Raw genomic sequence first — 25283 nt, 5'->3', positions numbered from 1 at the left:
TATGCGGTTGCTAGGGTGTTCCGGGTAGTTGCCAGGGCGTTGCATAATTGCATTACTGTTTCTAAAGTGATTTGAGTGGGTTGAGAGAACATTGCTATGCGGTTGCTGGGGTGTTCAGGGTAGTTGCCAGGGTGTTGCTTTAGTGTTTCTAAGGTGAATTTGAAAACAAACAGTTTGCAAAACAACAAACTTAAAATGTCAATTGGATTTGACCATAGACCACAATAGTGATGCTTGACCTTGTAAACAACCACACAGTCTTACTAAAAAAAATCTGCCTTTCAAATTCACTACTCAAATCAATAAACAATAAAGCAATAAACTATATGTGTAGTGAAGTCTGGATCATCCAGGAACACAATGTGGACTGTAAAAGAAAGAAACATTTCCTTCCATTCATTATTGAAAGTTTTACTCACACGAGAAAGCTTGTTACAATCGACCCGACCCAAAGCGCTCTTTAACTGAGACTTCAAAGAAACAGCAAGAGTGACTGGAGAAATAATTAAAGCCAGTCGCCTCTAAAAGAGCCGCAGACTTCAGTGCGGCTCATTCTGTCAGAGTTCAAAGTCATAACAGTTTGTTTCATCATTCGGCTTTTAAAATGGATGCTTCGGCAGTCTGTAAAATGCACAAATATATTGACATTCAACTTTAATGCAACAGTTGCTATGAGGTTTACAGTTTAATTAACTATATTAGATGGCAGAATATGTGTATATTCAGATGATTTTGAAATCACTCACTCCACAGGATACCACAAGATAACATATTCTGTTTGCACAGGAGTTTATTAAAAATAGTTCTGTCAACAGCTTACAGATATAACATTTCCAACGACACTTATGACGATTACAATCATACAATAATTTGAAACTGAATTGTTATTAAGACACATTCTTTGCATTCTCCCATCAAACATAAGCACCTGAAATCAATGATTCACGATTTTCATTTTGTTAAAATGATCAAAAGTGCTCAAATACACATAATACTGTCATCTTAAATGCGGTTATCAGTCTTTTTAAGTTACTTCACATACCGCGCAAGTCAGAGCACGTCATATGTCTGTCGTCATAGTCCGAAGTACAAGAATATAAACAAAATAAACTCAATAAAAGAAAATAATAGCATCTGGTTTTCCAGCCCATTGTTGTTTATACATCATAACACTAGTGATATAAGTACCGTACGTCCACGAAAGTGACATATAAAGTAGCTGGGTGTCAGAAAAACGCTCTCAATGAAGAAAAAAATCATTGTTCTTCATTTCCTCATTGTCCTCCCTTTCCTTTATGTCTCAAAGTGCGTCTTTCCATTAATCCGACCGGACAGGAAGCAGCCGTGGATTAATACGGCACTTCCCGTCTCTGGGTTTGCACAGCGGTTACTGGTCTTAATTTTGCCTTGGCCCGCGTCCCAGATAACAGAACGGTCCTGCCTGACAGGCAAAAGAGACTGAGGAGAAAACAAAAAGAAAGAAAGCGCTTACAAACCACTTGAAAGGTTGGCTAGCGCTGCGGCCTGTCAGAAGCTGTGAGGTCGTGAAAACGAGCGTAACCGTTGTCCCACTAATGCAAAAAATGATTTTCTTTCTGTACGTAGTATTTGTCTTGATTTCCAAGTCAAATATCTAAACATTCCTAAATCAAGAGACATTTACTTGAAAAGCAAAATTACTTAAAAAGGGCCTATTATGCCCTTTTTGGGCTCTAATAGAATAGGTTTTCATGCTTAAATGTTCAAAAAACATTCGGCATATTCTCCATTGTTGCATTACCTCTTTTCCCAGTCTGTCAGTAACACTGACACTGTTTAGTTCCTGTCTCTATGAAGCCCCTCCTTCTGAAAAGCTCAGTGTGCTCTGATTGGTCGGCTGGACCAGCGTGTTGTGATTGGCTAACAGCTTTGTGCGCGTTTCTTAAATGTCACACCCATATAACCGCGAGTTTCAACAACTCAACCAGACATCACCTCCTTATTTACTGTATGCCTTTGGCGGGAATAATTTAAATGAGGAATATTGTGACGTGTTCATTCGCGGACGATAACTCAAGACTACAATCTACCAAGAGCAGCGCAAATTAGCGTCTGGTTTAAGACATGCTTTTTTGGGTGGTAAATAATGGCACAAATACCAGTAAATTGACGAGCGCAAACCTTAGGAAATCACTTTTAAATGATCTCTTCCCATAAATATTGCATCTGAAAGGGAAACTCCTACAAATGCAAATGCAATAAGGTCAGCCGCAGAAATAACCCTGTCCATGCCTTTTCAGTGCTAATTTTTCACTGTGTGTCTTTAGTAAAACCTAACAGTAGTTTTTTAGCGCCAAAGAGGGTTAGCACTGACGCAAGCTGTTAGTGATTCAGGCCCTAAGTCTTGTTTTCTGAAAAAAATATCAAAATTAAGTGTTTATCCTTGACACAAAAACAAATATGTGTCAATTGGATGAGAAAAGTAAATGGAAAACAAGATTATTTTTTCTTGGTTTAAGCATAAACTCACTTCATTTTGATCATTTTGACTTAATATCTTGAGTAATTTTGCATCTCAAGTAAATGTACCTTGATCTAAGGTATTTGTAATGGAAAACAAGACAAAAATACTGAGTAAGAAAAGCTTTTTTTGTTTCTTTTTTTTGTATGTTGCAGTGCAGCTGTGTCTCGACATCTGGATGCATGCAGCTGCAAGTCTGTCTCACATTTAATGCTCCAAACGCTCATTCTGAGACCCATTCGTGAAATCCCGTCACTCGGTTGGTCTGAACTGGGGGCAAAACATCTGGACATTATCCCAAAATGTGAGTGTAACGATGGTTTGACTCATTCATCGTGAAGGTTTTTGGAGTCCGTGCTTGTGTCGAAATCAGGCGAAGATGCTCCTCTGATGGGCCATCAGGGCTGTCTGACTCTCTCTTCTTCTTTCCTTCTTTCTCTCCATCCGCACCTTCCAGCAGACGACGCTCAAGGCGAGCAGCACCAGCCCGGCCGAGAGCAGCACCAGTCCGAAGTAGGATATGGTGGAGCCGTGAGAGTTGAAGCTGTAGGCCACGGCGGTCACCACGATCCCGGCGATCAGGACCACCACGCCGAACGGGACGGTGCACCGGTAGCAGGACAGCTCGGCTCCCCCGGTGGCCGCCGTCAACTGCACCTCGTTGACCAGAGGAATGGTGACGGCCGCCGGTGGCTCGTTGTTGTTGGTTTTCTCGGCCAGGATTCGTTCGGGAGCTCCGGGGATCGTCATGGTGTCTTTCACAAGCTCGGCGGGCATCGCAGGGTCAAGGGTCAGTGTGTTTTGAGGCATCAGCCGCAGTCTGAGCCGTCTCTACTCTCTATTGTTCTCACCGTTTCCACACCTGTAGGAAAAGCAAGGCGAGTTTAGTTACAGGGTTTTATACAATGAGAAAATTGGTTTTAAAAACACATTATTTTCTACATATTCTCCATTGTTGCAGCTCCTCTCTTCCCAGTCTGTCAGTAACGCTCTGTTTAGTTCCTGTCTCTATGAAGCCCCTCCTTCTGAAAAGCTCAATGTGCTTTGATTGGTCGGCTGGACCAGTGTGTTGTGATTGGCTAACAGCTTTGTGCGTGTTTCTTAAATGTCACGCCCATATAACCGCGAGTTTCAACAACTCAACCAGACATCACCTCCTTATTTACTGTATGCTTTTGGCGGGAATAATTTACAATCTACCAAAAGCAGCGCAAATTAGTATCTGGTTTAAGACATGCTTTTTTGGGTGGTAAATAATGGCACAAATACCAGTAAATTGACGAGCACAAACCTTATATACTCTCTTCCCATAAATATTGCATCTGAAAGGGAAACTCCTACAAATGCATATGCAATAAGGTCAGCTGCAAAAATAACCATCCACGCCTTTTCAGTGCTAATTTTTCACTGTGTGTCTTTTATTAAAACCTAACAGTCGTTTTTTAGCGCCAAAAAGGGTTAGCACTGACGCAAGCTGTAAATCAGGCCCTAAGTCTTGTTTTCTGAAAAACTTATATACAATGAGAAAATAGGTTTTAAAACCTTTTTAAGAATAAGCAATAGAGCACTGCTGTATTTTTGGAGGCCGAACAATAAGTTTGCATCACTAGCCGTGTTTCCATTGCCCTTCAGATTCGAATTGAAAATGCACCCATTGCATATCCCAAACCATATTGTCGCAAATTGGTCGTTCAACCACGTTGGTTAATGATGTCACACACGTGATGGAGAAATAACTACTTTTAATGAATCTGTTTGAGATCGAATCAATGCAAGATGTTTTGCTATAAATTACGGACGTGGCATCTGAGGACTATTTCTAATTTTTCTCAGTTATTTCGCTTTATTTCCAGATTCAATCAAAGGCTCGTTCTTGCGTTCTAGAGCACGTTCGCACATGCGCACTCTTCAAAAACAGCACTTTAAATCTCTTGACAAACTAAAAGACGTAAATTACATTTGTATGTATTCTAAATTAAAGACACAGATTGTACTGAATGTCAGTTTGCTTATTTTGCTCTAGATAAGGATTTATTAAGTCCACATGTCATGCAAACAAGAAACTCTGCTTCTAAGCACAGGTCGAGAGCTGTCGTTCCAACCACACAACTTTGCAATGCTGTTTGTGTACGTTCGCCAGAACGATGGTTTCGGGAAACACAGACTCGTTGAACTATGCTGATAACGACAGAACTTGTGACCATAGTTGGCTATCGATGCTTTCGGGAAACGCACCCCTGGTCTGGTTGTCATTGCATTGCTCTGCGATTGCTAGGGTGTTCTAGGTAGTTGCTAGGGTGTTTTGAATGTTTTTGTGTGTTGCTAGGTTGGTTGCTAATGGTGTTTGTTTGTTTATAGGATGCAGAACGAGTTACACACTGAAGTGCAATACTTAATGATCTAAACAAAGCCCCAACTCGATGTATGAGCAATAGTAATAGTGATGGTTGAGGGAGTAAACACATGCGAGCGCAGGGCAGGTCTGTAGAGTTGTTTTGGTTTTCAAGCGGGAAGAGCCCCCAGATCCCCTTTCTGACCACAGACGCAGGCTGACCGTCGTCTGAATGACGCAAAGAGAGCTGCCACATTCCCTGGAGAGCTCACGATATGACATTACAAACCGGCCCATGAAACACGAGCGGCGTATAAATTAACAGTCATTTCTCAAGGGGCTTTTTCTCTTTCTTAAGAGGGTCAACAGAGCTGCCAAACGCCCGTGACACTTCTCTCTGACCGTTACGCATTACAGCTGCACAACTTAGCCTGGATTTTAACCCTCATGTGCTTCAGATTCACCTCAATACTTTTACATTTACAGGAGATCTTTACAATCAATATAAACTGATGGATATTGTTGCATTTTTTGATTTTACCCTAAACTGACCATACACTTTTTTGACAAAATGTAATAAAAAATAGTCTGTCATGGAGGGTAGTAACATTGTTTCTTTATAGCAAAAGCACAATACAATAAAACAAATCCGAATAGAGTAGCAGACTCATTCACAATCTGAAAATTGCATTTGCCCAAACTAAACCAAGGTAATATTATTTTCATTCAGAACTGCTAAAATCTTGTTTATAATCAGTTGTCATAAAAGTAGATATCAAATGATACGTCATTGCTCTTGCATATTTTTGAGCTTTTAAAGGGTATTAAAATCTTTCAAATAAGTGCATTTGTGCACTTAATATGGCAAATACAGTATATGTATTGCTTTATATTTATAGTGAATTAAAATGCTATTATTTATGTATTAAAACTTTTGTTTTGGTGATTTAAAATAACATATTATCTTTATATTATCATTGCAATTAAATTAAAACTGAACGTTTTTGAGAAACCGACATTAAAGGTCTTGTATTCCGCTAGCTATATATCAGAAACTGCATGCATGAAGGCAGCAGAAACATTCACTAATGTAATCCACTAATATTTTATGAATGTGAAATAATGAGTTTGGAGCATGCATGAAGGTAATCTGAGACAGGGTCAAGTCGTTCACCTCACACGTGTTTTCCATCCTGCCCTCTGAAGATCCTGTTCAGCAAACCGAAGGCGTTAGAGTCCCGTTATAGTCCAAACACAGGCTGCTTCTGGAGATCTCCTTCTCTTGAAGCGTGTTGGAGACTGACTGTGTGTGCAGGTCTCATTCACTTGAAGTGCGTCTGAGTTCCTCCTCCTCCATGTGAACTAACGCTGCTTCAGTCTGAACACACGGGGAGGGGCGTAAGCTTTGTGAACCATGTCATCTGCTGCATGATATGTGCTGATGGTTTGCAGTGATGGTCATGTATAAAGTTCATTGAGAGGAACTATATAACTTTGCCAGTGTGTTTGGGTATAATTAATGACATGGCATATTATGCCCTTTTACAAAGTTTTGATTTAGTTTTTTGGCTCTTTTGGAATCGATTTTCACGCATGAACGTTCCAAAAATATTGTTTTCTCATGTTTGACATTGTTGCAGCTCCTCTCTTCCCAGTCTGTCAGTAACGCTCTGTTTAGTTCCTGTCTGTATGAAGCTCCTCCTTCAGAAAAGCACAATGTGCTCTGATTGGTCGGCTGGATCAGTGTGCTGTGATTGGTCAAGTGCTTCAAGTGTGTGTTTAGGAAATGTCACGCTCCGAGTTTCAGCACACTACTAACTCAACCAGGCCGCCACACCTCTTTATTTTGCAGGAATTATTTAAAGTCACCCTGTAGTTAATCATTTTCCTCCTTAAAACTCATCTTTGATCACCAAAATTACATATTTAAACGTTTTAACCTTAAAATAGCTTAAATGTAACTCTGCTCCCTTGCCTCATTTAGTATACGCGGTTCTATGAATATGCAAATGAGCCCCGCCTCCACTCACTCACAGCAGCTCAGAGATCCACTGGTTGACGATCACACGTTGATCTGATTGGTTACAAGGTAGTCTGTGACGTCAGAAACACCAATGATTTCAAACCGTGTTTTTGAGACTGTCTTTGGTTCACTGCAGTTTTAAGGAGGAAATACTCAGCAATGGTGTCGACTTATGAATTTACACATGGTTTGTCTTAAAGCATATTAAAAACAGCACATAGACATATAAACAACATTAAAAGCTTGATTTTCACCACAGGGGAACTTTATATTGTGATGTGTTCTTTTTCAGAGGAAAACTCAAGACTACAATGGAGTTCAGGGAGTTCAGAAACAGTAACACTGATAGAGAGAATAACTCCCACTGGAGGGACATGGGCTGCGTTTAAATTCACTTTTAGACATACACTCGCAAACTTCCCTAAGCTCTTCCCCTCGGGAGAATCCTCTCCGCCATTTTGAAGTGCGTTCAACGTGTCAAGTGGATGAGGCAAGTTTATTTGGACGGACCCTCGACCCCTTGAATTTGACACAGGGGGTAAATCTAATCAATATCAGGCAGATCCATAGACCACAATGCAACACGATTGTGACGATTGTAAATTTACCCACACGTGATCAAGGGCTTAGTGTGCTCCATTTAAACACATCGCAAGGTTTCCACCAGTAGTGGGCGCTCATGCAACGTAAGCAATGACGTCAATCCGAGTGAACGATACGTGAACGAGTGAAGTTAGCGAGGGAAGGGCCTAAAAAACTTTTTCATGCCCAAACAGCAACATCACACACTGAAGAATGCCGAAAATGTTAAAAAAAAGAAAAAAAAAAGAAAAGCATAATAGGTCTAAAAATGTATTTAATATTAATATTTAAATATTCTGAATTAATGTTTCTCAAAAAACTTTTGATTTAAAGACTTGAATGCTTCAAATTAGTTTTCAGAACAGTAAATTGTGTTTATGTGCATGTCTAGCACACAAGTAGTGTTTTAAAAGCATCCCTTGAGGAAGTTGCTTAATAATATGTGTGTATTTAGTTCTAGTTGTATTTATTGCAACATCCTACAAAACAGTTGTTTCACACTTATGCTATACGTAGCCTAATAACCAACATTTTCATTGTTTAGATATGAATACTGATCAAATTTACATTTATATGCATTTTCATTTGGAAGCCATGCAACTTTCAGTGATTTTAGGTATAAATTTACATTTTCTAAAAAGAAAAAAACGTTAGCATTTATAAGTGTCACTGTGTCAATAATATGGAAATGCACACAGCGCATATATACAATATTTATTTCAATCTTTGAATCTGACGTGACAGCTACAACGGTCTTGCTGAGGTTGCCTGTAAATCACTGCACAACCTCTGTGAGTGTGTATTTTGTTTGTGGACATACATCTGAATATGCGTCAATGTGAATTTGAATGCGTTTGTGGTTTGAATTGGCTCTTGCCTTCTGCTCTTATATGTGTGACTCAAGCATCAAATTTGTTTTTCTGCTTTTTTTTTTTCTTCTTGTAATGTGATACAGGGTGTTGTCTACAGTCTTCCTTCCCGGAGGAAATCTTTCCTCAAATGCTGCACGCGCTGACGGACATCGCTCGGGTCTCTGACTGACAGCAGAGACACTGAGGGTTTGGTCATTCGGCTCCAGTTTTGTATCTTGCTTGAGTTCATTTGAGTTCATTCAGTGCAATTCTCACCAAACCGTTCTTTAATGAACAAATTTGATACAAACACTCCTTAATGGTTCTTCAATGGATCTTTTAGTTGATATACTGTATGTTTTTCGATGTTTCATTACAGGTTCTGTCCTATAAGCTTGAATCTAACCCTTTATTTTATTAAACTTTCACAACTATTATGACACACCGCCCATTTCTGATGAATTGATGGGCCTGTTATGAATGGTGGAGTATAAATATTTGAGCTGGTCTGTCTTGTAACAGGCTGTAGGTATAGAGTATCATCTGGTAACAAAGGTTACAGCATTAGGTTACTAACAGAGGCTTCTCAGACGAATGTCTCATGTCAGGCTCCTGACCACCCGGCCAGAGTTTATTTTGAGATAATGAACGGCTGACTGGCAAAAAAAAAAATCATATATAGGCTATATAAAAATGTACACTGCCAGTCAAAAGTTTTTGATTGGTACGATTTTTAATGTCTCTTCTGCTCACCAAGGCTGCATTTATTTTATTAAAAATATAAAAAAACAGTAATATTGGGAAATATTATTAAAATGTAAAATAACTGTTTTCTATTTGAATATATATTTTTCAATATAATTTATTCCTGTGATCAAAGCTGAATTTTCAGCATCATTACTCCAGTCTTCAGTGTCACATGATCCTTCAGAAATCATTCTGATATGAGGATTTGTTTATCAAGAAACATAAATTATTATTATCAATGTTGAATTTTTTTTTTTTCAGGATTCTTTGATGAATAGAAAGTTCAAAAGAACAGCATTTATTTGAAATATAATCTTTTTTAACGTTATAAATGTCTTTCCTGTCACTTTTGATCAATTTAATGCATCCTTGCTGAATAAATGTATTCATTTTTTAACCAGAAATGTTTCTTGATCATCAAATCATCATATTAGAATGATTTCTGAAGGATCATGTGACACTGAAGACTGGAGTAATGATGCTGAAAATTCAGCTTTGATCACATGAATAAAATACACTGTACAATATATTAACATAGAAAACAGCTATTTTACATTTTAAGAATATTTCACAATATTACTGGGGTTTATTTTGTTGTTGTATTTTTTATAACATAAATGCAGCCTTGGTGTGCATAAGATACTTCTTCTAAAAACACACATATATATACATATCTATATTTAATTATCTGTCTTAATATATAATAATAATAATTTTAATATATAAATGTATATACTCTTAATTTTCTTGTATACAAAACATTTAAGCGTGTACTGAAATGCGTGAACGCGAGCACGTGGCGCGCGATCAGCTCAGCTGCGCTCTGACGTCAGCGCCCGCGTTCACACACATGACTCCTGACTCTTCTGGTTGAACACGGAAACATCATGGCTCTGCAGTTCAGTGATGAGGAGTTTCAGCAGGCCTGGACCGAGCTGGACCAGCCGATGCTCGACGGAGGCTGGGAGTTCTTCACCGAGACCATGAACGTCAAAATATACAGACTTTACAACAAGGTGAATATTTGATGAATGACTCAATGCGCACGCGCCCTGTGCACAATCAAAACAATCCAGTGCGATGCAATCTGATCTATAACATCATGCATGACATGGAATAGTATATATATAACATAATGCAATGGTTGCGTTTGATTATTATTTTTGGCACAACAACATAATACAATGTCCAACGTAAATGTGCTGTATAATATTGGACATACTGTACGTGATGATATTCGATAACATAAGCTTCAAACTCACTGTAAAAGGCAGACCGGGGCTAGTTGTCACATGTGTTGTCATAATCCATGCATTTTAAAAGTTCAATTTCGAATCGGAAGTTCAAACACAGACATGCTTTTTTTCTAAAACAGTTGTTGTGCATGTTGATTTAATCCACCTACGTATTTTTTTTATAATTAATTAACTATCATTTCATTATCATCATATTTAGTTAATTAGGCATTTCAGTTGAATTAAACAATGTTTTTTATTTATTTCTTACCCCTCCCCCCCTCCCCCGTTTTCTCCTTGTGATTTTTAATGTTTCATGAATTACTTAATATTGTCTTTTTGTTTAATAGACTTTTTAATGCAGCTTCTCATTGTGACAACTTGCCCCATATAAATGGGCTCTTAAAAATAAGACAACACTGATAAATGTTTTCTGGAGTTGAAAGTGATATTTAAAATGAGTATATGCTATAATATAAAACCTAATTGAATGTGTGAATCTAGTGGCAGTGCAGTGATTTACAACTGAACCTTTCTGTTACTAACACAATATGTATTATAAACACACCCACTGCATTGGGTTGGTAATATACATAGTATTTAAAAGTTCTATAACACTATTTGGCTCAGTGTGGATGAAATGACCAAAATCACCCATAAAAAATCCAGATGTTTTAGTGATTTATAAGCAAAACCTACAAGCAAAAGTAACCATGACGGATTCATTCAAGAGATCCTGTTTTCATGCACTGTAGGATCAGTTTCCCATCTAGTGCATGACATGTAAAACATCACATCAGTCATTCACATATCACGACGCTTGTTCAGTAGTACAGGCTCTGGCTGTGATGTGGCATGTGTTTGTGATGCTTTTGTCTTTAATGTCGTGTTGAACAGGAAACGGGTTTGTACGAGTACAAAGTGTTCGGTTCTCTGCCCAGCTGCTCTCCAGATCTCCTCGCAGATGTTTACATGGATCTCAACTACAGGAGACACTGGGACTCCTATGCCAAAGGTAATCATGAGCAGGACTGCAGAAGTCACGATCAAACATCTTCATGAAAACCATTATTTCACCCTTCAGTCTCAGTGTCGTGATAGTTTGACTCTCAGTATTACTCGTAAGGCAGGTTTAGACACATTCCTATGCTCAATGAATCATCATTAAAGAGATTATAGGTGATACACCCATTTCTGTAGCAGAACAACTCAAACAAGCTTTTGTGGGTAAAAAAACACATTTACATCAAGTCACGTCAGCTTTATTCATAGTTTTCTACAGTAATAAACAGGAAAATTACAGAATCATTAATGCAACTTCATCAAATGTGACACAAATTCAAATTCTGCTGTAAAGCAGCTCTAAAAAGACAGTGTCGTTTAGCTCAAGTCAGTTCAATGTTTATTCAGTTCAGTTCAATAACTGTGTCGATGTTGCAAAATGCGTCAATTATGAAACTAATTCGGTTCAGCTATGAAGCAGCTCTACAGAAGACAATAGGTTCATTATTCATCTCACGTGTTGTTCTCATCTGACAGTGTCAGCCAAATTGATAATATTACAGAGTATTAAAGAGATACTCCACTTTTTTTGGAAATAGGTTCATTTTACACCTCCCCCAGAGTTAAACAGTTGAGTTTTACCGTTTTCGAATCCATTCAGCCGAACTCCGGGTCTGGCGGTACCACTTTTAGCATAGCTTAGCATAGATCATTGAATCGGACAAGACCATTAGCATCTCTCTCAAAAAAATGACCAAAGAGTTTTGATATTTTTCCTATTTAAAACTTGACTCTTCTTTAGTTACATCGTGTACTAAGACCGACGGAAAATGAAAAGTTGCGATTTTCTAGACTGATATGGCTAGGAACTATACTCTCATTCCTGCGTAATAATCAAGAAACGTTGCTGCCGTACCATGAGTCCAGCAGGCGTAAGGATATGACGCAGCACCTGAAAATAGTCCCCAGCTCGGTAACTTCCAACGTGACCGGGACTAAGTTTGTCTAACCTATTAGACCTATTTTCAGGCGCTGTGTCATATCATTACGCCTGCCATGGTACGGCAGCAAAGGTTCTTGATTATTACGCAGGAATGAGAGTATAGTTCCTAGCCATATCAGCCTAGAAAATCGCAAAAATCGCAACTTTACATTTTCCGTCGGTCTTAGTACACGATGAGTACAGAACTACAGAAGAGTCGAGTTTTAAATAGGAAAAATATCGAAACTCTTTGGTCATTTTTTTGAGAGAGATGCTAATGGTCCTGTCCGATTCAATGATTTATGCTAAGCTATGCTAAAAGTGGTACCGCCAGACCCGGAGATCGGCTGAATGGATTCGAAAACGGTAAAACTCAACTGTTTAACTCTGGGGGAATTGTAAAATTAGCCTATTTCCAAAAAAAGTGGAGTATACCTTTAAGTGTCTTAAAGTTATGTTAACTTACTCTTGTGTAGCTCAAATAAACTGGCGACCACTTGAAATGCATCATATTTTTCAACATTTTTTCTAATGTTTTTCCACACTCTGAAGCTTCTCCTCTTGATGGTGGTCAGATCCGTTCACATACGCAGGGAACTGGACTGGTACGTCGTCATGTACATGTAGTGTCCCAGTAGATTGACCCAGTGTTTATTCTGTCATTGTTGTGTGTGTAGAACGTGCTGTGTTGTTTGATAGTGATGTGGTTTATACAGTACTAGTCTCATGTAGGCAGAAGATCTGGACTCGATCGCAGCGTTCATTGGCCAAGGACCATCCAGAGGCCGTCTGACTGACATGTAAAGCAACCAATCACAGCTGGTTTTGTTCCGTGTCATGTTTAAAGGCGTGAAAATGTAACGTCGATGTCCCTACAATAACAGATGTGTAAAACTCTTGGACGTATTTTAAGGAGCCCATGCCGTGAACTTTACATACTTCACATACTTTTGAAAATCCTGCATTTATTTGATCCTAATAATAAGCGCTCATTGTCACAGTTGTAAACACGACAGTTTTCTTTTTCCATGAGGGGGTTTGGCTTCACGACTGCTTTGTTTTCAGGCGGGCCGTTAAAGAACGCGACACACCCGTCTCCCGGAAGTCCTGTAGGGTTCAACCAATCAGATGGCGACTTTGAAAATCCTCAAGTGTTTCTAGTTAAGTGTGCCATATGCATCAGACGTCCATGCTTGAGACTTAGGCTGCATTTACACTGCAGGTCTTGATGCCCAATTCCGATTTGCTGACTATATCCGATTTTTTTTTTTTTAACGACCCGCTTACATCATCTTTTAAAAGTGACCCGTATCCGATATTTGCATTTACACTATACACTGCCGAAACAACCCAATGTAGATGTTCTGACCCGGAAAATAGTAACACAAGTAAAACTATTTGTAAAACAGCTCGATTTGCAATGGATACAAAAGCAGACAAAATGATTATAGTGATGAGCGGATCACGGTTATATCCGCGGGGGCTCTGCGGATAATCCGCGGATCGGGCGGGTCAAGTATTAAAAATAACATTCTGATTAATTTTGGGTGGGTCGCGGGTGGATATGGTAAATCATTAACGAAAATACTAATTACATTCTCTAAAATATGAGCATGTTCCATTCCAGTTTAAGTTTCAAGGGAGTAATGATCATCCATTTATCCTCATGCGTAACAACACATAAGAATAATAGTAATTTGACCATTGGGTGCGGATACTTAAATCAGAGAAAATTATTGGTGTGGGTGAGTGGCGGGTGGATGATTTGTTTTTGGCTGCGGATTCGGGTGACGTTGGAGCTCATCTGCGCACCTCTAATTATCCAGGGTTTTGCTTTCCGCGCTATTTTCAAAGGTCAGCAAAAAATTGCTCTCCACTGTGTTGAGCCTTCGTCCTCCATCGCACCATTAATAAGTCATGTGATCGCAGTTGGTGTCCACCTGAGTTGACGTCCCTTTTTTTAATGACGTACGACTCACATTTACTGGGGAATATCCGATTTGTCTGCTTACATGTCAGACGCATATACACGTATCCGATTCATATCTGATTTATTTCCACATATGAGTGAGGCCTGAAACCGATCTGAGAATATCGGAATCCATGTGCTTTTTTCCTGCTTACACGTTCGCCGGTCATATCCGATCTGTGCCACATGAGAGGAAAAATCGGAATTGGGTCACTTGAACCATGCAGTGTAAATGGGGCCTATATACAGAACAGGCCTTTAAGTATCGAGTTTCTCAGTGGACTGATCCAGAATCAGATCCTTCAGTCTATATAAGCTCAACCGTTAGCATGTGAAAGGCAGAAACTGACCCTGGATCAGATTTCTGTACATTGAACAGGTTTGTACTTTGAATCTCCTTTTTTTGCAACAACATTAAATCTCAATCAGTACGTGTTTGCTGTTTAATCAAAAGTGTTAATAGTTAAAAATGAGATGGCAGAGCACCAATAAGCTCAGAAAACGAGGAGGCGTGATGTCACGTTTAAAGTGGCCTACATGCAGTTTATAGCATGTAGTGTTCCACTGAAGACTAGTTATAAAGTTAAAAACAGTTATAATTTAGTTATTTATGACCATTTTCTCCCTCTCTGACACTCATGATGCATAAAAAAAGGCAAACTTTTTTCAGTTTTCCAACAAACCAATATCAAAATAACATTACTTGAATGTTTTTCAAATGTACATCCAGTTTGCTTGAATAAACTTTCACTTATGATGACAAAGATTATCAGTTTCTCATATGCTGCAATGGTTGATCAATAGGTGGCAACAGAGTGAAAGTGGACTTTTACCACATGTACTGTAGACTAATTGAACTTTTGCTGAAGTTTATTTGTAGTTTATTTATGTCTGTCTGTGTGCAGATTCATGTTATCAACAAAATGCACTCCTAAAATTCTAAATGTATTTCACTAAAGTACTTCAATTTCAACACATTTAAAGCCACAGTTTATATAGTCTTGACACATCAAAGTTTGCCTCCCATACTAAAAACTGTGTTTCTTTTAGAAAAAATGACCCGAATGCATTATGATTAAACTTACTGTTTTTGATACTTTACCTTTAAGACTTCTGGTTGTAAATGATCTTTGCCCACGTACTGTAGTTCACAGTAGGTCATTTATCAGTTGTTTTACATGGTGGTTAATATGTAAATGTGGGAGGTCAATGAGTGATGTTAATGAGCTTGTAGTTGTGATGCCATTACCTTTTTGCAGGTTATAGTTAAGTGATCTAGGGACAGACTTTTGTGTTTGAAGTATTGCATTGCATTTTGAAAAAAGCTCAGGAAATTGTGTTTTAAATGAAATGACCATTTAAACAATGTTAACATTGGGTAATCATCAATACGGAGCTCGTTTTATTCGACAAACGTGTACATGTTGTGTTCTCTCAGGATCTGGGAACTATTAAACAATCTTTAAAAATCACTTTGTTTTGTGCTCGAGTTTAGGACATGAAAGCTGTTTTTGCTCTCCAAAAGATTATTATTTTGACACATCTTTTTATTTTTTTCTTATCCTGGACTTCTTGTGTAGTTTCATGAGTGTGCATTTGACGAGAAACTAGCTTTTGAAGCCATTTGGTTTTCCTCATGTTTGAGACATGACATGGCCAGGGTGGTGTATTTCCCGCAAACACAAACAGACCGTGAATAGCTGTGTGTGAGGGTGGAGTGCTGTTTTATTGGAAACACATCTCTGGCTCCAGACGGACCCTGTACGCATGTGTTTGAGATGATCTTTCACGAAAAGCCTCATGCATCTGACAGCGTTTGTGCTTTAGTCCTGATGTATGTCCTCTATAGTGTCCCCCTGTGTGCTTCCCTGTGGTATAACTGGAGAAAGCCCATCCAAACACTGATGTATACACACAACAGCACAAACTGACCTCCAGATCTTGATTGCATGACAAGCGTTTAGTTCAGTGTCATCATCTCTGCGTTTTCTTCAAAGTAAATGTTTGTCAAACTACAGGACTTGTTTTGTTCTTTTATCTGAACACCATGTCTTTGTTCACATGTATAATTTCACTCAACGTTGTGTGATTTCAATCACTAGTGTGAATCTTGTGTCGGACCACCAGAGCAGTGAAATGTGGTCTGGGTTAAATCAGTCATGAATCGCTTCTGATTACAATCACGAGCCTCCACCCTTGTTCGCTGAATACATCATCTGTGAAACGCTAGATTGACCCGTTCAGACCTGGAACAAACACGCCTGTCAGTCTTTTTCTGCTCAACAGTGTTAAATATGTTTCACTATCATAGTTTTTAACCGTTTTTATATTTTCGGTTGTAATTTTCATTTGAAAGGTTTAGTAAATTTGTTGTATTTTATCATTTTTATTAGTTTTTTTTTTTTTTTATCTCAAGCTGTGGTTATTTTAGTGCATCAAGTTCAACTAAACGAAAATAACAAATTTCAACTATCTGGGTAACACTTTACATTAAGGTGACGTAGTTACACGTTACCAGAGGCGGACAAAGTACACAGCTTCATTACTTGAGTAAAAGTACAGATACCCCTTGCTAAATTTTACTCAAGTACAAGTAAAAGTACTACAGTCAGATGTCTACTTAAGTAAAAGTACTGAAGTACTTGTTTTTAAAAGTACTTGAGTATCAAGAGTACAAGAGTACATTTTCTAAATATTGCATTACTACTGCCACAGTGCTTACACTGGTAAACACAGCAAACACTTTAAGCGAAAACTATCATTAACTTGTTCAGAAAATTGAAATAGTCTGGCGAGGTGGGGCCACGGGTTGGCACATTCCCGGGACGGACCTGCTGCGTCTTCATCCATTGTTTCGTCCATGGTTTCGTCTCTTATCTAAATCTGACCATGGAGTTGACTTTGGCGGAAAGCTGAAGGTGATTGCTGATAGGCTGTCCCAATCAGTGGCGCCTGCACAATCCAATCACGTTTGAGAGGGAAACAACAAATTGAGGGTTTCCAAGATTTTTCTTTTTTCCTTTTTTTTTTTTTTTTTTGAAGAAGTAACGGGTACTCACGGTTATGGATAGAAATGTAGCGGAGTAAAGAGTACAATATTTGCCTCCCAAATGTACTTGAGTAAAGTCATGAGTACTCCCCAAAAATGATACTCGGGCAAAGTACAGATCCCTCAAAATTGTACTTAAGTACTGTACTCAAGTAAATGTACTCCGTTACTGTCCGGCTCTGCACGTTACTACATCCACTTACTATAGTAATAACTAAATTATGCATGATTACAAGTAACTAACCCTAAACCAAACCCTAACTGTAACTCTATAGCAAGTGCATGTAGTTAAGTAATATTACTCAGTACTTACTAGAGTAAGTACAAAATAACTAAGTCACCTTAAAATAAAGTGTAAGCAACAGAGTTTAAGTTTTATATATATATTTTTTTAAGTTTGTTTATGGCAACACTTTACAATAAGGTTTCATTTGTTAACATTTGAACTAACAATGAAAAATACTTCTACAGCATTTTATAATCTTAGTTAGTCAACACTTACTAATACATTTTTAAGATCAAAAGTTGTATCTGTGAACATTAGTTAATGCACTGTGAACTAACACGAACATGGATATTTTTTTATCAACTAAATTAAAGGTATTAAAGGTAGGGAGGCAATTTTTTCATAAACAAAAAATCCTGAAAGCAATCAATAATACAAGTGGTCTAAATATTAACACGTACATATATATTTTGCGTTTCTATGGCAACGCTATCAATGCCGAAATGAATCTGCAGCAGTCAGGTGGTAAAACTAGAGCTCTGCAAGTATACGTTCATGTTGTCATGTAATGTGTGCTTTGAGACAAAAGGTCATGTAATGCAGTCTATCGTAATGCTTTGCAGACTCTGCTGTGTGTGTTCATGTGTTTTGAGGTGGCGTGGCTTTGGAAGGAAGGGTGGGATCTCATGCTTTCAACGCCCGTTTCTATAATACAAGTCAGTTTTGAACTCAACTGTTTAATAATATAAAGCTGTTTTTACGTGACTTTGAATTCAAACCCTGAAATGCTTGTCGTTCCTGATCGCTTCCAGTCTTCTGGGAAGATGTTAGATGTTGGACATGGATTTGCTCTCAGTGAGAGTGAGGTTGCATGATGTGATCAGACTCGCAGACGGTGTCCAGATCTAGAGTTCAGGAGAGGTTCGGGTCTGGTTTTAGTTCTTCCACACTTGACGTTTGAGTCATGCTGGAACTGAAAACGGTCCTCCTGAACTATTGCCATTAAATCAGAAGCACACTGTCTCTAAAATGGCATTTAATAGTGTTGCATTAAGATTAGCATAAGTGTAGCTTTACTTTGTAAAATATATGGTTTGTTATCCAAATTAGGCTGTTTATGTTATATAGGTGATTTAATGAATATATAAAGCATTTTTCATGTTTAATTTCTCGTAAAATGAACTATATCATGATGTAAACCCTTAACCTTGATGTGAAATGAATGTGATGCAGTGATAGTTCATATCACCCATCTCTGTGATAGTGTCTCATAACTCATCTTTCACTCTTCTCATCCGAAACATTTTCCTCTCATAATAACTTGCTCTTGAACTGTTTGTAAATGTATGTATGTTTAGGTTCTGGGTAACACTGGGTCTCATTTGTTAAGATTAGTTAATGCATTGGCTATCATGAGCTGACAGTGAGCTATATATACAGTATGTTTACACATATTTACAACCTTTTTTATCTGCACATTACAAATGCAGCAGTTAGCAAAATACGTCTCGTCACCTTTATTTATATAGCACTTTTTTTGTTTCAAAGCAGCTTTATAGTGATAACAGGAAAAGAATGCAACAAAGTTTGTTTCTAGAAGAAAAACAAACTATTAACTAATATTAATGGATACAGCTTGACATTAACATTTACTAAGATTAATTAACACTGTAGAAGTATTGTTCATTGTTAGTTAATTTTAAATAATTTAGTTAACTAATGTTAACATCAACATGAGACCTTACTGTAAGTGTGCAAGTACTCACACTGAGTGTGTGTGTGTGTGTGTGTATGTGTGTCATCCTCAGAGCTGCACGAGAAAGACTACAGCGGGCAGAAAGCCATATACTGGGAGGTGAAATATCCATTACCTCTGTCCAACAGGGATGTATCCTACAGACGCACTTCATGCTTGGAAAAATACAGTGTGTGTGTGTGCGGGACAGATTCATGCTGACCAGTGTCAGAAAAATAATATTTCTTCATTTATGATAATATTTGATAAATAAATCTGCAGTTCTCTCTCGGTGAGCCCTTAACCCTCTTGAGTATGTGTATGTGCGTGAGCGCCGGGATCTGGACGCGGGAGGACGGAAGATCTGGGTGGTTTTAGCCAAGAGCTCGTGTGTGTCTCAGTGTGCAGAGAAGAGAGGCGTGATCCGGGTCAAAGATTACAAACAGAGTCTGGCCATGGAGAGCGACGGCTCCGGCGGGACCAAAGGTACAGACACACACACTCTCACACACACGTTCACACACACACACACACACACACACACACACACACACACACACACACACACACACACACACACACACACACACACACACACACACACACACACACACACACACACACACACACACACACACACACACACACACACACAGTCACTCACACTCACAGTCACTCACTCAGACAGTCACTCACACTCACTCACTCACAGTCGTACAGACACACACACTCTCACACACACGTACACACACACACACACACACACACTCTCTCACTCACTCACTCACTCACTCACTCACTCACTCACTCACTCACTCACTCACTCACTCACAGCCACTCAATTTTCAATTTTTCAATTTCAAATGAGCTTTATTAGCATGATTGTGTAACACAATGTTGCCAAAGCATCAACATATATATAATAATAACAATGAATGTAAATAATAAAACAAATGTATAGATCATGTCATATGTACAGTAGCATATACAAATAGATAGATAAATAAATAGACATAATCTATCTTCATAAATGAATATGAAGTTCTCACTTACAGTCAGTCAGTCACTCACTCACTCACTTAGTCACTCACTCAGTCAATCACTCACTCACACACACACACACACACACACACACACACACACACACACACACACACACACACACTCACTCACTCACTCACTCACTCACACTCAGTCAGTCACTCACACTCAGTCACTCACTCACTTAGTCACTCACTCAGTCAATCACTCACTCACTCACACACACACACACACACACACACACACACACACACACACACACACTCACTCACTCACACTCAGTCAGTCACTCACACTCAGTCACTCACTCACTCACTCACTCACTTAGTCACTCACTCAGTCAATCACTCACTCACACACACACACACACACACACACACACACACACACACACACACACACACACTCACTCACACTCAGTCAGTCACTCACACTCAGTCACTCACTCACTCACTCAGTCACTCAGTCAATCACTCACTCACACACACACACACACTCACTCGCTCACTCACACTCAGTCAGTCACTCACACTCACTCACTCACTCTCTCACACAGTCACTCACTCACTCACTCACTCACTCACTCACTCACTCACTCAGTCACTCACTCACTCACACACACAGTCACTCACTCACACACACACACACACACACACACACACTCAGTCAGTCAGTCACTCACTCACTCACACACACAGTCACTCACTCTCTCACACACACACACACACACACACACACTCAGTCAGTCAGTCAGTCAGTCAGTCACTCACACAGTCACTCATTCACTCAGTCAGTCTCTCACTCACTCACACACACAGTCACTCACTCACTCTCAGTCACTCACTCACTTTCACAGTCACTCACTCACACACAGTCAGTCACTCACACACAGTCACTCATTCACTCAGTCAGTCTCTCACTCACTCACACAGTTACTCACTCACACAGTCACTCACTCACAGTCACTCACTCACAGTCACTCACTCACAGTCACTCACTAACACACACAGTCACTCACCCACACACACAGTCACTCACTCATGCTGAGTACACACCAAAAGATAATCGGGCTGATTTTGGGCCGATTTCCCCCCTTCCGACAATCCTAGCTATGTCCCGATTATCTTGATGGTTCAACAGATTATCTTATCAGATTTTCCCTTGGTGTGAGGTGTGTTAAGAGTGTCCGAACCTGCTCGGAAGAACGTCGGAGCCGCCCCGATCGCGAATCGTAAATATTCAACATGTTTAATATTTACGATCAGAAATCCTGATGTGTGGGGGGAACCCCGAGGACAAACGCGCGCACGTTCTGGAGATTATCACGTGAAACGAAACAATATCCAATCAGAAAGTGAGATGATGGAAGACGGTCATTCTCACACACGCACACGCACACATGCAGGAAGCTGAGTGTTATAAGGGTTCAGTGAGGGATTAAATAGGCTAACTTTTTCTAAAGAGACAATAAATACAATAAAGAATAAATAAAGACAATAAAGAATGAATATATTTCTGTATAAAAGGTTATATATAATGGTGGGTACAATGTTTTTTTTGTTGTTTTTTTTAATGTGAATTTTTTTATGTGAAAATCATTCCAAACACTATCATCATAATTTCTTCATGCATATCATCCGACATGCTTATTCTGAAGTCTCGCGAGGTTTTGCGAGATTTACTGTGTTCACAGTCGAGAATCTGGTTGAAAATCTGTTTGTGTGTGGTGTGCTGTCTTTGTCACATCATGGCACACCACACACTATAGGAGCAAAATGCTTAAATCTAGGATTTTTTGTCCTCATGTTTGTGGTCTATCACATTTTGAAAATCTTATAAGATGTAAAAAATCTTTTGGTGTGTACCCAGCATCACTCTGTCACTCACTCACTTTCACAGTCACTCACACACACACACAGTCACTCACAGTCACTCACTCACTCACAGTCACTCACTCACTCACAGTCACTCACTCACACACACACACAGTCACTCACTCACACACACACACACACACACACAGTCACTCACTCACTCTCACAGTCAGTCAGTCACTTACTCACACTCAGTCACTCATTCACTCACACAGTCAGTCACTCATTCACTCACTCACACAGTCACTCACACTCAGTCACTCACTTATACACACACACACACACACACACACACACACACACACACACACACACACACACACACACACACACACACACACACACACACACACACACACACACGTAACATACTCCTGCTCACCTGCAACTATGTGTGTTTGAATCATATTCCAGTGTTCATGAACTACTTTGATAATCCCGGAGGAATGATCCCGACGTGGCTGGTGAACTGGGCAGCAAAGGTGAGCCGGCTGTACATTCATTCATTCATTCATGTCATGTGCATTTATTGGTGTAACGGTGTTGATGAATGTGTGTTTTCACTTCAGACGGGCGTCCCTGCCTTTCTCACCGACATGAAGAAGGCCTGCAATAACTACGCAAACTACTGCACCAACAACAAGTGATGCATGAACACTGTCCTCTCATTCTCCTGACATCGCTTTGGTTCTGTTTCACGTCGGAAGGGCATTCTGGGTGCAGGGCATTGTGGGTAGAGTTACTGATGTTTATTTGGGGATCGGAGAAAATGCAGCTGAGTTAAAGAATCAAAGGATTTCAGGTTCTTGTTGAACTTTAGAAGTAAATCATGGATAATTAGAGTTTATAAAATCGGTTCCGAATGTAATATAGATTAATCATAGCGCTTATGTAATTCGTGAATATATGAAAACATTAATTAACCTTCGTTAGATATCAAATGCACAAAAACAATCAGTAAGCCTTCCTGAAATCCAAATGCTGTTAGGTTTTATACAGCAACCCTATAAAGTTAAATATAAATATATATAATATATACAATTTGGACACTTAAGACATGGAAATGTGCTAGAAAACAAAGTATAAAATCAAGAGTTGTTTACAGTAAAGAAAGATATTTGGCAAAAAGAAGTTTGTTAGGTTCGAATCATAAAGCAATAGATATACACTGTCATTATTAATAATTGAGCAGCAATAATAAATGAGCATCATATTAGAATGATTTCAGAAGGATCATGTGACACTGAAGTAATGATGCTGAAAATTCAGCTTTGATCACAGGAATAAATTACATTTTACAGTATATTTGCAGAAAACAGCTGTTTTAAATGGTAATAATATTTCACAATATTACTGTTTTTACTGTATTTTTGATCATATTAATGCAGCCTTGGTGAGCAGAAGAGACTAATTTCAGAAACATTGGAAAAACTCACTGACCCCAAAAATGTTTGAACAGTAATGCACATCCGGACTCAAGTGTCCAATAAGCACGAGGGTCACTGTATGTGATCTGAATAGTTATATAATGGTTATGTTATAGTTTTGTTCCCCAACCCGAGCAACTGAATACAATCATGCACTTAAATATAACAAGAAAAGTTTGCATGTGCTGAATTAGGCATTTATATTATAATGATGGATTGAAGTAAAGCAGCGTCCTCTACTGTTTGAAGCACGGGAACACAGTTGAGGCTTTACAAAGATAATATGGTTCGCACTGATTTAATTTTAATGGTTGATACATTTTTAACGGTCAGAATTTATGGTCTGTATATTGGGAAAATTAATTGCATACCTTTTAAAACAGGAATTTGCATAAATCACTTTAAGGACAATTACTACAGAAAATATATTTCTGAGCATTTGCACTGAAAATATTATGACTCAATTCATAATACTGCTGTTTACATGTTAATGCTGAGCACAGTAAATTTAATGAAAAAAAAAAATCATAACACATTATTCCGATCACAAGAGCAATTTAAAGCAGCAATACAGTCCGTTAATATCTGGTGCTGGTGTTTACAGGCGTGGGTTGTTATCCATTAGGAAATAGAGATTATTCATAGGAAAGTTATTAAAGAGTTTCATTGACATTCCCTTTGACTTGTTTGACACTCCGTAGTTTCATTGTGTGTTTTTTTTTTCTTCTGGATCTGTTGTTTTTTTACATCTACCTCTTAAACTCTCGGTACTGCAAGTGGAAATTAAAATCATCTGTGCATTCTGCCTCAGCCTGTTCATTGTTGCAAAATTTAATTGCAATAAAACTGGTGTTTTGCCTTTCAATGTTGTTGAATTTTTATTTGTGTTTGTGCATTAAAACTGAGCTTAAAGTCCCCCTGTGGTGAAAATCAGGCTTTTAAGGTTGTTTATGTGTCTACGTGGCATTTTTAATATGCTTTAAGACAAACCATGTGTAAATTCATAAGTCGACACCATTGCTGAGTATTTCCTCCCTAAAACTGCAGTGAACCAAAGACAGTCTCAAAAACACGGTTTGAAATCGCTGGTGTTTCTGACGTCACAAACTACCTTGTAACCAATCAGATCAACATGTGATCGTCAACGAGTGAATCTCTGAGCTGCTGTGAGTGGAAGCGGGGCTCATTTGCATATTCATAGAACCGCGCATACTAAATGAGGTGTCGAGTTACATTCAAGATTAAGGCATGAAGGATTTTTTTTTTTTTTTAAAGTAAAAAATGCTTAAAAATGTCGTTTTGGTGATCAAAGATAAGTTTTAATGGATGAAATGATTGACAACAGGGGAACTTTAAAAGGACTCTAATATAATATGATCATGGATTTGAGTCTACAAATGAATACTTGTACAGGACAGTATTTTCTAAATTAAATGCAGGAGCTGTGTCTCTCTCTGCTGGTCAAAAGTGTAATTACAGTCTGGAATGTCATATTCAGAGCAGAATACTAGTATACGACTTGTACTATCTCTGCCATAAAATTTTTTTTTTTATATATATATATATATTTAAAATAGTAAGAGTATACACTAGTGTGTGGTTCTAAATTCAGAGAGTGACTAAAGTACACTTACTAAACTGACTAAACAGGTTAGTCAAAACAGTTGATATAATGATATTCCCTTATTTAAATATCATAGATTTTATA

The 25283-nt window shown here is 38.6% G+C and overlaps 2 protein-coding genes across 2 annotated transcripts; one reads left to right on the top strand and one right to left on the bottom strand.

The window, feature by feature from the left end:
* Positions 1-772: 772 nt before the first annotated feature.
* tmem100a (transmembrane protein 100a) lies at positions 773-6283 on the bottom strand. The gene is made up of 2 exons (XM_084405536.1): positions 6007-6283; positions 773-3362 (listed from the first exon to the last, which is right to left on the bottom strand). The coding sequence occupies exon 2, from the start codon at positions 3308-3310 to the stop codon at positions 2870-2872; it is 441 nt and encodes a 146-aa protein (XP_084261662.1). The 5' UTR covers positions 3311-3362; positions 6007-6283; the 3' UTR covers positions 773-2869.
* A 3579-nt stretch (positions 6284-9862) lies between these two features.
* Positions 9863-24440, top strand: pctp (phosphatidylcholine transfer protein). The gene is made up of 6 exons (XM_084387837.1): positions 9863-10051; positions 11168-11285; positions 19307-19386; positions 19548-19719; positions 22563-22630; positions 22718-24440. Exons 1-6 carry the CDS (start codon positions 9923-9925, stop codon positions 22793-22795), a joined length of 645 nt encoding a protein of 214 aa, XP_084243963.1. The 5' UTR covers positions 9863-9922; the 3' UTR covers positions 22796-24440.
* Positions 24441-25283: the final 843 nt, after the last annotated feature.

This window comes from Rutilus rutilus (genome assembly GCF_951802725.1).
Source record: "Rutilus rutilus genome assembly, chromosome: 1".
Taxonomy (NCBI): Eukaryota; Metazoa; Chordata; class Actinopteri; order Cypriniformes; family Leuciscidae; genus Rutilus; species Rutilus rutilus.
Note: the sequence above shows the minus strand (reverse complement) of the source record. Positions and strands in the feature narration are given on the sequence as shown.

Bases quoted from the DNA above. Each gene is read 5' to 3' on its own strand.
- pctp (XM_084387837.1), top strand. From the start codon at position 9,923: ATGGCTCTGCAGTTCAGTGATGAGGAGTTTCAGCAGGCCTGGACCGAG. The intron at 11,286-19,306 runs GTAATCATGAGC...TGTCATCCTCAG, and splicing joins CTGGGACTCCTATGCCAAAG to AGCTGCACGAGAAAGACTAC. The intron at 19,720-22,562 runs GTACAGACACAC...ATCATATTCCAG, and splicing joins CGGCTCCGGCGGGACCAAAG to TGTTCATGAACTACTTTGAT.
- tmem100a (XM_084405536.1), bottom strand. From the start codon at position 3,310: ATGCCTCAAAACACACTGACCCTTGACCCTGCGATGCCCGCCGAGCTT.